Source organism: Lepisma saccharinum, chromosome 9 (assembly GCF_977018435.1).
Source record: "Lepisma saccharinum chromosome 9, izLepSacc3.1, whole genome shotgun sequence".
In the NCBI taxonomy this organism is placed as follows: Eukaryota; Metazoa; Arthropoda; class Insecta; order Zygentoma; family Lepismatidae; genus Lepisma; species Lepisma saccharinum.
Genome location: NC_139237.1, coordinates 42668855 through 42681084, shown reverse-complemented (window position 1 = coordinate 42681084; position 12230 = coordinate 42668855). Strand labels below are relative to the sequence as shown.

General features: G+C 37.4%; 1 protein-coding gene across 16 annotated transcripts in view; it reads right to left on the bottom strand.

Moving 5' to 3' along the window:
- LOC145992033 (uncharacterized) overlaps nucleotides 1-12230 on the bottom strand; it is a 280869-nt gene that overhangs the window by 158919 nt on the left and 109720 nt on the right. Inside the window, exon 4 of one of the 16 annotated variants that reach the window (XM_083128138.1) lies at nucleotides 5419-6698. The exons of the other annotated variants lie outside the window; for them this stretch is intronic. Within the exon in view, the coding sequence (XP_082984264.1) occupies nucleotides 6383-6698 (316 nt within the window). The 3' untranslated portion in view covers nucleotides 5419-6382. Of the gene's footprint in view, nucleotides 1-5418; nucleotides 6699-12230 lie in introns of those variants that run through there. 16 annotated transcript variants of the gene reach the window in all.

Sequence of the window (12230 nt, the reverse complement as noted above, 5' to 3'; positions counted from 1 at the left end):
CTTATATCATTCCTTACAACACTTTCTGTGGGATTTGTGCAATCTTTCACAGATTGAGAGGCAGGTTTGTTGGATGAAAAAGGCTAGTTTAACATCTACAGGTACATGGTTGATTCAAACTACACTAGTTCAGGAAATAACATATACATTTGAACAGAAAGTGACATAAGCATATAAAACTTGAACATTGTGTCTGTGATTAAAATTATTTCTTCCAGAAAGAACAAGTCTCCCATTCACCACTACATGGAAACTTTTCATGAAAAAAAAACTGTGACTGATACTTGTTGTCATGAAGATATAAAATAATTTGTTTCACCAAGATCACAGTGTCAGTCATTTTCAAGTGAATCATACATTTTGTAATAACTTTTGGAACACACAAAAAATTAATACATCATCATTCATACTTATTATCACAATTAAAGTTATATATATATATATATATATATATATATATATATATATTATATAAACTTTCTATACCAGGCGTGCCAGTTAATAATTCTTAATTTCGTCGCTGAATGGTGATGGAAGCAAGGCTTGGTGCACAGTCTCAACTGTTAACGTCAGTGTGTTGTAAGGACAGTACCTGTCAAAACACCATGGATGTGCAACCGAGTGCGAGTGATCGTGATATTGGGTTTGCGTGGGAAACATGTTGACCTTCAAACCAAATAAGGAGCATGTGCGGCACATACTGCTTTTCTTGTTCAATCAAAAGAAAAACGCGAGTGAAAGCCATCGTATCCTTGTGGAAACGTACGGTGACAATGTCCTAACGCAAGATGCGTGTGTGCTTTGGTTTCGACGATTCAAAAGTGGTGATTTCGACTTGAAAGACAAAGATCGCCTGGCCAGCCAAAAAAAATTCCAAGATGCCGAATTACAAGCACTGTTGGACAAAGACGATATGCAAATGCAACAACAACTGGCAGAGAAGTTAAATGTTGGTCGCCAAACCATATCTGATCGTCTTCATGCCATGGGAAAGATCCAGAAGGCAGGAAAATAAGTCCCACATCATCTGAACGACAGAATTGGAAAAGCGAAAAACGGTGTGTGAAGTGTTGCTTTCTCGGCATGAAAGAAAGTCTTTCTTGCATTGGATAGTGACTGGGGACGAAAAATGGATCTCTACTTCGAGAACCCAAAATTCAAAAAGTCATGGGTTGACCCAGGATAACCTTCAACATTGACCGCAAAACCGAATCGCTTCGGAAGGAAGACAATGCTGTGCATTTGGTGGGATCAGAAGGGTGTGGTGTACCATGAGCTTCTGAAACCAGATTAAACAGTGAATGCCGTTTGCTACCGTCAACAACTCATCAATTTGAACCATGCATTGATCGAAAAGTGCCCAGATTGGGCGACAAGACATGGAAAAGTGATTTTGCAAGACAACAACTCATCACACACAGCGAAAGGCATCGGAGACACCATATCTGCACTTGGCTGGGAATTCTTGCCCCACCAGCCACTCACCAGACTTAGCCCCTTCGGACTACCACTTGTTTCCATCTATGTCTCACTCACTTTCCCAGCAACACTTCAACAATTACGAAGATGTCGAACAATGGCTTGCTGACAGGATCACCTCAAAATGTGAATGACTTTTCTGGAAGGGCATCCACAATTTGACGGACAGTTGGGCACAATGTATAGCTAGGGATGGTGCATACTTTGAATAAAGCATTTGTTACCTTTCTACCCAGATACATTTGTTTGCTTTCAGATCAATTAAGAATTACTAACCGGCACACCTGGTATTTATACAACTATAACATGCAATTGAGGAGGGCTATTACACCTTATTTTTATAACTTCTAACAGAATGATTGTGTTACTGCATCTTATTATCATACATCATTTTTCAAGCTCTCAAGGCCATCATGGTGAAATATGAAATAGATAAAAGAACAAACACTGATTTACTCGAGATACAATCCTAGGACTTCTATGCTATTGTATTCTATTGAGATTGCCTTGTTGTGCATCAAACAAAACAGTTACATGTTCAATGTTTGTGATGACATTATGGTCTTGCAAACATTATCAAGACATTTAACAATCAGAAGTTATGAAATGAGCCCACCTGTTTGAAATATTTTGTCAACTCCATGCTCTTTTCCTCCGCATATACTTTTCTCGGATGCTGAAGAGATTGTGTCCAAGCTAACACAGATAAACATGACAGATAATAAGGTCTCCATGTGGTCTTCTGTGCTTCACAAACAAACACAGCATACTCGAATTCAGTACAGCTTCAAGCATTAAATATAACAATGATACTAATGCACATTTTTTTCTTGAATGTGAAACATTTAATTAATTTGAACAATAAAGGTAAAATTGTTACTAGAGAACTCAAGGGAGTCATTGTTTTGTGTATTTGTATTTCTGTACAGTGTGTACAATGAAGGCATCACACAGAAATCAAACGGAAGCCTGGTCAAACGTAGGGTAATGTACAGCTTTTTTCTGCTGTATATATATATATATATATATATATATATATATATATATATATATATATATATATATATATATATATATATATATATATATATATATATATATATATATAAAATTTTTCATGTTTTATACATATTACATTGGCTTAGAACTGCGGTGAGATAGAGAAGTTAGTTTCTTGAGAGTTGGTGCAATACTGCAGAGATATGAGAAGTAGTTCCGGGGAGTTAGCGTATAACTCGATGATATAAAGAAGTACGTTTCTGAGTTGGCTTGGAACTGTTACGTATGTGTTCGAGTGACCGTGGACTGTGATACCGTATGGCTGTGTAACGCTGCACACTGACCGTAGTCGTAGTGTTGGTACCGGCCTTCCTTCCCCATGCTGTTGGGACTAAACCCGAGGACCCCACCATGATCCTGTGACTCTGCACACAGACCAGCGCTGGGACGGAGGACGGCTTACATACATCGGGCGGACGAAGGTAGGATTGTGGCCACCACCCCCACAACAGTGATTTCGTGAATGATAGCGTGCAACACTTAAGTTGAGCCCGGGGGGAATATGTTGGGGTACGTTGGCAAATGTAGATGGTAGCTGTGTGTGTGACAGTAGGTTGCTTTACGTGTATATACATATACCGTGCGTCCATTTCGATCTGCAGCCGAGAGATCGGGAGAAACGTGGCGGGCAGCGCTGACGGAGGTGCCGACATTTGCGGCCTGTAATGCCCGCATATTTTTATGGACATATAAAATATTGCAAAACTAGCACTAACCTGTGTTATAAGAGTTGTTCAAAGTGATGTCCACCTACACACGTCTGGACACGAGTCTGTTTTCACGTAAGTGTCATACATAAAAATTCTTTGTTCTAACGTGAACCTTGCGGCTGGCATTCCAATCGTCTGACTGACACAACACACATACACACTGCAATAACACAAACAAGTAACGGCAAGTAACCAAGAATAACACTCTTACGCACAGTACGAAATTAACACGCTCTTGGTTTACATCTGCCTGCCACTATATTCACAGCTCTGTAGTCGCGAAGGAACAAAAAACTTGAGCTAGGAGATTTCGGATTGCAAGGAAGCTCACGAACACCATTAGCTTTTAACGGTTCGTCTGCAGCGTAATCTTGATACAGTGTTGCACATTCGAAACCTCCAAACGATCCTCATCGACACAAAACTGTTTCAAGGATATAAACTTAAGCAGGACGTTACTGGTCAAAACTATGATTAAAATGTTTTACAGAGTATTATCTGTGGCTCTTAATATAATTTCTAAAGCGTATTTATTTGTGTATATAAGGGTGGAACTTGGAAGAATTACAGAAGAACTTTTGCGTGTTATAACACAGGTTAGTGCTCGTTTTGCAAGATGTCCACAAAAATAAGCGGGCATTACAGGCCTCAAATGTCGGCATCTCCGTCAGCGCGCCCGCCACGTTTCTCCCGATCTCTCGGCTGCGGATCGAAATGGATGCACGGTATATATATATAGTCTATTAAGGTCTGTATAGTATTTTTGTGTGTATATAATATATGTATACAGTCGACAATTTGCTTTTTTTCCAATGCATCACCCTCTCTTAGTGCAAAGCTCTTGGCCATTGGCTGGCAACTTGGTGAGGTAGCCGAGCGTGCCAAACTTTGTTTCAACTCGGGCAACTTTTTGCTAAGAATTCATGCTCTACCGGCACGTCTACCGAGCTACAGTCGCCACCGTGCATCACAACGTGGTGCCCAACATGGGGCGTACATTACAGTGATGGCAGTGAATGTCATTCTTTGGACAGCCAAAACTAATTGAACTGGATATTAATGATAAGCTATTGACGACTTGTCATCACCATATTTTACTACAATACTTTGATTGTATGATACATTGTGATCAGTGATGTTCTACAGACATGCTTGTGTGCCTGGACAATGTAAAATATACTCAAAAATTATTTTACACAGCCATTTTGAGAGGAAAGTACCATATTTAGGGAAAGTACCATATTCAATCATGTTAATTGGTATACATTCCCTGATTTTACATTTTCCCGCATTATACTGTACATTCAATCTTCTTGGTCCCAATAGAGCAAAATGCTATAACATTTTTCAAGAATTTATACTTTTCTGCATTTAAGTTTCTTCAACCTGGTCACCTGGAAAACTAAAAATCAACATTCCACTGTATTCACAAAAACATTTTTCATCATCATTTTTTTGGGGATAAAGTAAAAAAAAATATGGCAGTCGTGGGACAACAGTAGTATATTTCTGCATTACTTATGAGATTTGATACATTGGTTTGAAGCTTAGCAGAAAAATGTTTGCAATGTAAAGAAGAGTATAAGGTACCTCTCAAGTCCTCTTCCACAATTGAAACATGGGTTTATCTGTTTTATTTCTACAATAATTCTTGTCAAGCTCACCTCACAGTGTTGTTTATGCAATTAAACGGTCTACACATAGATGTAGATTAACATTCATTATAAGTAGACACGAATCACTGGTCATGATGAAATTACAGGAGAAATTTGAGGAATTAATTCTCCACAAAAATGTAGAAGGAAAACAATCCAGAGGTAGATTACAAAGTGGATGGATTAAATTAACATTTTACTGAAAATATTTCCACAAGAGGTGCAGAAAACTGTAGAATCTGTGTCTCATTCAGCAGATGAGTTATTCTCAATATCTTAAACCAAATAACACGTGAGTCTCTACTGAAATTTCATTATCTTGCAATCTACAGTCCTTTCTCAGTAGCAATTGAACTTCCTTTAATGAGAGTGAAGGTGAGACTTCAAAATTAAATGTATGCCTTATAGTTTATTTAAAATGATTCTTTATTGTTCATGTGTACATGAAATTTTCGATACAACCAATATTTTCTTAACACACTGAGAATATCAATATGCAGAGCATATTGGTAAAGGTTGGTATGTGCCTGTTACATAGATTATGCTCATAAAAGCTTGTAGCAAAATTCTTCAGGAACAATAATAAACAGACAAAAATTAAAACATGGACTACAATCATAAATGATAAATTAATGATAAAATAAGTTAAAAAATAGAATACGAATAACATGACTGCTAATGCTGTGCATTATTCAGAACCTTGCTACATTCAATCTTTACATTGTGAAAATAGTAAAGGTGAACTCGGACTGGCATGAAATAGTTCAAATGTAATTACTGATTAGTTTTTGGAGACAGGAATCCTGCAGCATAGGCAACATGCTGACCAAATTTTTTTTAAATCAACAATTTTGACTAAATTAGAACTGTTTAAGTTTTGGCATCAACATCAGTTCCAAGTGATTTGGGTCAGTTAGAAATTTAGTTTAAACCATAAGAATTTAATAGAGGTATCAACAAATTACTGACTGACGATTTTATTGATGATTATTTAGTAATGAACCAATATGAAATTTTAGCAGATACTGTTACAAATCTGCTGATAATGATAACCAATATTTTGATATGTTCATTACCTTCAACATTCACAAACAGGAATTTTGCATAATGACGAGTTTTATGTGCCAGACCTCCTTGTGACTAAAAGCAAACAGGGTATGAAATTTCGTGGCATGGTTGGTCTCTTTCTTTTTCTTTCGCTCATTGAATATTTTCAATGTTTAACCTTAATATATGTATAAAAAAACTAATAACAAAATGACACAATCCTGTGCATAGTTATACGTAATTTACAGAAATATCTCTACATGATTGGCAATATCACTGATAAGTTGACACACCAATATGACTGTATCACATGCTATTGATATAGTACCATTTAATCGAGTCCATCTAGCAAACATTTTTAAAATACTTAAGATTTTTATCCTCATATTCATGTCACTGTGGAATGGGTCTCAACTAAAAAATAGGTACCTGTTATATTTTCTTAGTTAATAAATGCAACATTGAGTGAGTTTTATAATCACTGTCAGAAGCAAAACTTCTACAACAAATTGTACAATAGAATGGTTTCTCGGGTGTGTGCACCTTCAGATGGCTTTTCAGGTTGCCCTTCAGAGTGAAAGTTTTTCCACATGTAGGACAGCTAAAAGGTTTCTCTCCAGTATGTGTCCTCACGTGAGCTTGAAGTTTCCAATTTGTGGGAAAAGTTCTTTTGCACCATGAACAAGCATGGGCTTTCCAAGTTGAGTTTTGAGTCTGCAGTACTTCCAAAAACTTTTCAGCGGGTGACCTAACAAAGGGGAAGTAAAATAATTACTTATATGTAATAAGTTATAATCATTTAAAATTAAATACTGAGTAAAAGCAGCACCAATAATATCCACCTTGAGTATACAGGGTGTAACAAATGCAATAAAATATTGAAAATTTTCTTTCATACATGTACAGAGCATTCCCTGACATTCGCTACGAGACTCGGCAGCAAGCTGCCCGGCATCAGCGCCTGTCTTTCCCAGTGTACGGGTCAGCGACAGTCGCTAGAGTCGGCTATTAAAATTACAGTTTTCATATTGTGTACTAACCTTGACTACAGAAGGTGTTGAAAATGATGTCCCTCTGCTGCAACACATTCCTGGCTTCTCCGAAGGAAATTGGCATTACACGTGAACATTCGTCTTCTGTAATTCTCCCGATTTTTCGTACAATACTCTCTTTTAACTCATGGATGGTGTGCAGACTGTCTTTGTATACTTTATTTCCCTATTTTCTTTCCACTTTTATTCAGAACTGACCCTGTTACTCTAAACATTTTAAGAGATTTAATATAAGCGACTGTCGCCAAGTCTTGTAGTGAATGTCAGGGAATGCTCTGTATATTAGGTTTGTTTATTTGAGTTATTTTATGCTGATATAGGCTAATGGGTACTGGCCCTACAGTTTAAACTGGTATCTGAACTACTGTGCCATCTGCACTTACTGGGGATCAAACCTGGAACCTGGGGTGACAGGATAAAGTATCAATATAAAACTGAATTGAATCGACTTTATTGCTAGGCGAGGTTCAGCTGTTGCAGGTCTACCACCTAATGCAACTAACCACATTACCTGAACTAATGGCAAATGCATAGTACTCCAGCAAGTAGGGTGAATGATTTCCACAGGGGAACTTTGGGTTTGATACCCGAGGTGGATGATTTCGGGTGAGAATTACTCCAGCATAATGTCTGTATACAGTGGCTCTGGGGGTTCACACTTCAGATGTTTATCTGAATTTCTATTCAAAGTCCACTTTACGCACAGATAGGCTAATCTGGACTGGAGCTACAGCTTGAAGTGGGCTCTCAACCACTCTGCAAAGTGCCTCCACCAGGTATCGACACCGGGACCCCTTCATTACAAGGGGACAAATTTACCATTACGCCATCTGGGAGGCCCACACACAACTTCACGGGCAACCTGTTGGGGAGGGGATGTCTAGCGTTATGCATGCTGATCACATCACACCCAATTGTAACCAAGATTAAGAATGTGTTGCCTTACGTTGATCTGCTCCTTTGCCTCCATGGTATGGTGTATCACACTTTTTTTTTTGTTCTTTTGTGAATATTAAATAACAAATATTCCATGAAGAATCTGAATGATTTGTATGCCTCCTCAACATATGTAGCCAGGTGATTTCTATGAGTTTTACCTTAGAAAAAGACACTACATATTTAGACATTTTCTTTACATAAATTATGCATAACAATAACTGGTGGAAAAATGTAGTAGTAAAACTGTGAATAATTTGATAAATACACCAATTCAGGGATATGTATGTAATGATTAATAACAATTACGTACCACTTAATATGTCCCACCCCAATTAAAGTTTATTCAAAAGTCAACTTTAATATATTTTGTAGCAAAATTAATCAGAATTTCAGAATGTGGACAAGGCTGACTGAAAATTTTGTAATGCAAGAAAAATCGAAATTTCATGTTTAAGGGTTTGTTCTGCATTATTTTGGGGCAAATATGGAAGGAAAATTAACTTTCCATCCTTGTATAAAATTTCTAAAATAAACACAATAATGTCCGATATTCCCTTTGATGTTTCAGTCAAACTAAATATGCATGGACCAAGTTGTTACGTCCCGTGCCCTACACAAGAACACAGCATTTGAAATACATTCAAACACTGATGGTGACATTTCACATATGTATCACATTTATCTATTACTTGCTTGCCCTCTAGCCCATTTTTTGTTAGGAATTATGGGAAATATCACTAATGTCTGGCTTCGGTCATTCTAACAAAGATATCCATATTCAAAAATAAACAACTATTTCAAGCTCGTTACATTTTTCATCTTCATGTTTCACACAAGAACATGTCTCAGATTTCATTGTTTAAGAACAACTTCAGGTAGTTTGGTGGTTGAGCGAATCCATAGTGGTCTAGTTGGTAAGGCATTTTAATGGTATGCAAGATACTTGGGTTTGATTTGTAGGTGAGGGCAGGAGGTTTTTCAAATCATCCTTACTTATTTATGTGAATTGTGAAAAAAATCCACGAGCATATAAAAATTTCACTGGAATGAAGAAAATGCAGACTGAAAAATATTATTACCTACTTTGGTTACATAAAAACATGGACCCTATACATAAAGTATGAAAAAAGTTTAACGTAATAATCATACGGATTTTCCATTTGGTCACCAACTGCAAATTTCCACAAACACATAGCTTCCATTCGGAGTCCAAGGTAGAAGACAATAGACTAAAATTCTGAGTATGATGTATTTTTCTTATATTACATCACATTTCTGTCTCTTAAGGCTTATGATGATGATGATGATGATGAATGACAACTAGGTGAAATTGATGAAGGTACACAAATGCCTTTGCCAGGAAATCACTGGTGGTGATACTGTGCGAATCTAGTACCCAATGCACAACACTGCGATGTTGCTTCTAATCATTTAAATGATGAAAACAGATCTTAATTGCAAAGAATATTCTGAAACACCATGAATATGTAACACTGTGGGCAAGTACTAAACGTAAAATTAAAATTCCTGATTGTACTTAAATTTTAGGATTATCAAAACTCCTAAACCATACATGAAAGTCAAAATATTGCTCAATATGTTGAAAGCTGTCACATGTAACGTAATGCATGTGCTCTAACATCATGTTCACGAAGCATCTCTCTAGATACAAAACTTCTGCTACAAACACTACAAAAATATGGCTTGTCAGGTTTGTGAACCAGCATATGTCCTTGCAAGTGACCTTTCTGCTTGAACCTCTTGTCACATATGTTACAACTATATGGTTTTTCTCCTGTGTGTATTCTAATGTGTCTCTTAAGATCAGTGGTCCCTAGAAAACTTTTGCTGCAGGTAGTACACTTGTATTTCTTCACTTTAGCCAAAGTTCTGCTTGATGTATTAACAATGCTGAAATAAAAATTAATAAAATTAACTCTCATGTTATATTCCACATTTCATAATTTCATGAATGTAAAAATTATTTTAATGAAATTGTGAATGACGAAAGAACATTTCATTTCTCACTGTTTTGCAGTATATTTTAAAGTATTCTAATGTATAAAAAGTGTGTACCATTACAAATAATGCAACTTTAAATGTGCATTAAAAATACAAAATTATCTTAATTTTCCTTATATTGTTAAGGGTACACAGTGCACACCACTGGTAGAAAATACAAAAACATTCTCTTCTCCACCATGTGAATATAGTAGTGACCATGCAGAGATTGATCACCATTTGCAACGTGCTACTACAGTAGACTCGCGATTAACCAAGTCCCGATTAACTGAGGCTCCGGGTTAACCGAGGGAGTGGTTGGAAAACATTGCGCTTCATAACGCACCACCTGTTTGTTTACTAGTAAGTTGGAGTCAAGTCACCGTCTACGCTGCATGTGTTCGTTACATTGTCTGTGTATCCGATTGTTATGGTGGTGTTTAAATCTGTGTAGGCCTATTCTAAGCGAGTAATGTTGTATGAGTGGCAAACTGAAAAGGTGTGTGGTTTCTCTGGAAACAAAATTCAATGCGATAAAAAGGTTGGATAAAAGGTTTATGGAGTCGGGGAAGTGACTGTTGGAGACATAAGCAGAAGGACATTGAAAAGTGGGTGAGTCAAAGTGTGAGAGGGGGCAGTGGTTTTGTGTGGAAAACGATGAAGAAAGGTGAATTTGAGCAGACATCCGAGGCTTTATTTTTGTGGTTTTAACATCTGCGGGGCACGAGAAGTCCAGTAAGTGGTCCCATAGTGCAAGCTAAGGCAGTAGAATTTCAAAAAATTTGAAGGACGGCAAAGAAGGTTTTACCGCGAGCGATGGATGGGTGGACAGATGGAAGAAGAGATACAGAATTACACAGCTCAACAATACTGGGGAAAAATTGTCTGCTAATTCATCTGAAGTTGCTGAATTTCAATAAAAAATTAAAGAAGTTGTTTTGCTTGACGGACTGACATCGGATCAAATCTTCAACTGTGATGAGACAGGGCTGAACTTCAGAATGCTTCCTAGCAAGACTTTGGCAGCAAAATCAGAAAAAAATGGTCCTGGGTTCAAAAAGAGTAAGGAAAGCGTGACCATTTTAGCCTGTGCCAACACATCTGGCTCCCTTAAGTTAAGACCCCTCCTGATTGGAAAGTCAAAAAACCCACAATGTACAGAAAAAAAAAGTGCATTGATAGAGGCACACTTTTTAATGACTGGTTTTTCAAGGAATTCATTCCCGTGGTTGAGAAGTTTCTGATAAGAAAAAAGCTTCCTACAAAAGCGGTATTGTTGTTGGAGAATGCGCCTTTGCACCCGGACGCCAACAAACTTTGTAGCGGCGATATTAAAGCCATGTTCTTGTCACCTAATGTGACCTCACTAACACAGCCCCTGGATCAAGGGGTTCTTGAGACTATGAAAAGAAACTACCGGCAGAGGCTTCTTCAGGTGTTGATTTCCAGATTGGATGAAGGGATGGGCGTAACGGAAGCTCTGAAAAAAAATAACGGTGAAAGATGTTTCATATTGGATTGCGACGGCGTGCGATGAAGTTAAGAACTCAACACTTCAAAGATCATGGAGAAACCTGTTTGGCTTGGATAAATCCAACGAAACTTTGCCGGGATCGGACAATGAAAATGTCTCTCAACTCGCCCAGCTAGCTAATGAGCTACCAGTGGAAATGCCAATCGAAAATGAAGACGTCCTCGAATGGTGTAACCAAGATCAACAAATGGACCTGACTGATGACGCTATTGTTGATATGGTCATCAATCCTGAAGAAAATTACGAGGAGCACGACACCGACGAGAGCACCCCGAAAATATCACATTCTGAGGGACTGAAGGTGATCAAAGCTGCTATAGCCTACATTGAACAGCAAGAAGAGTCTATGCCGCTTGATCTACTCTCCTTACAGTGTTGGCGTTACATCGCAGCGTCGAAGAGCGGAAAGAGGTTAGTCCAAAAAACTATGAAAGACTTTTTGAAAAAGTAATCTTCTCATTTATGTTATACTAGTAATAAATAATTACTATAGTTTTAAGTTTTGTTTAGTCATTTACGACCTATTAGCACATTATCTCCGTATTATCCGAGTTTTTCCATATCCGAGGTAGTCTCAGTCCCAATTAGCTCAGATAATCGCGAGTCTACTGTATATAGAAAATCTTGTGAGATTTGATCGTGAGTCAAACCTATTTCTGTGGGTTCTCTATAAAAAAAAAAAACATGATTCAATCAAATGAATATTTTTGTATGTACATATGGGTGCAAAGTTGATACTGTAAAGCAACAAGAT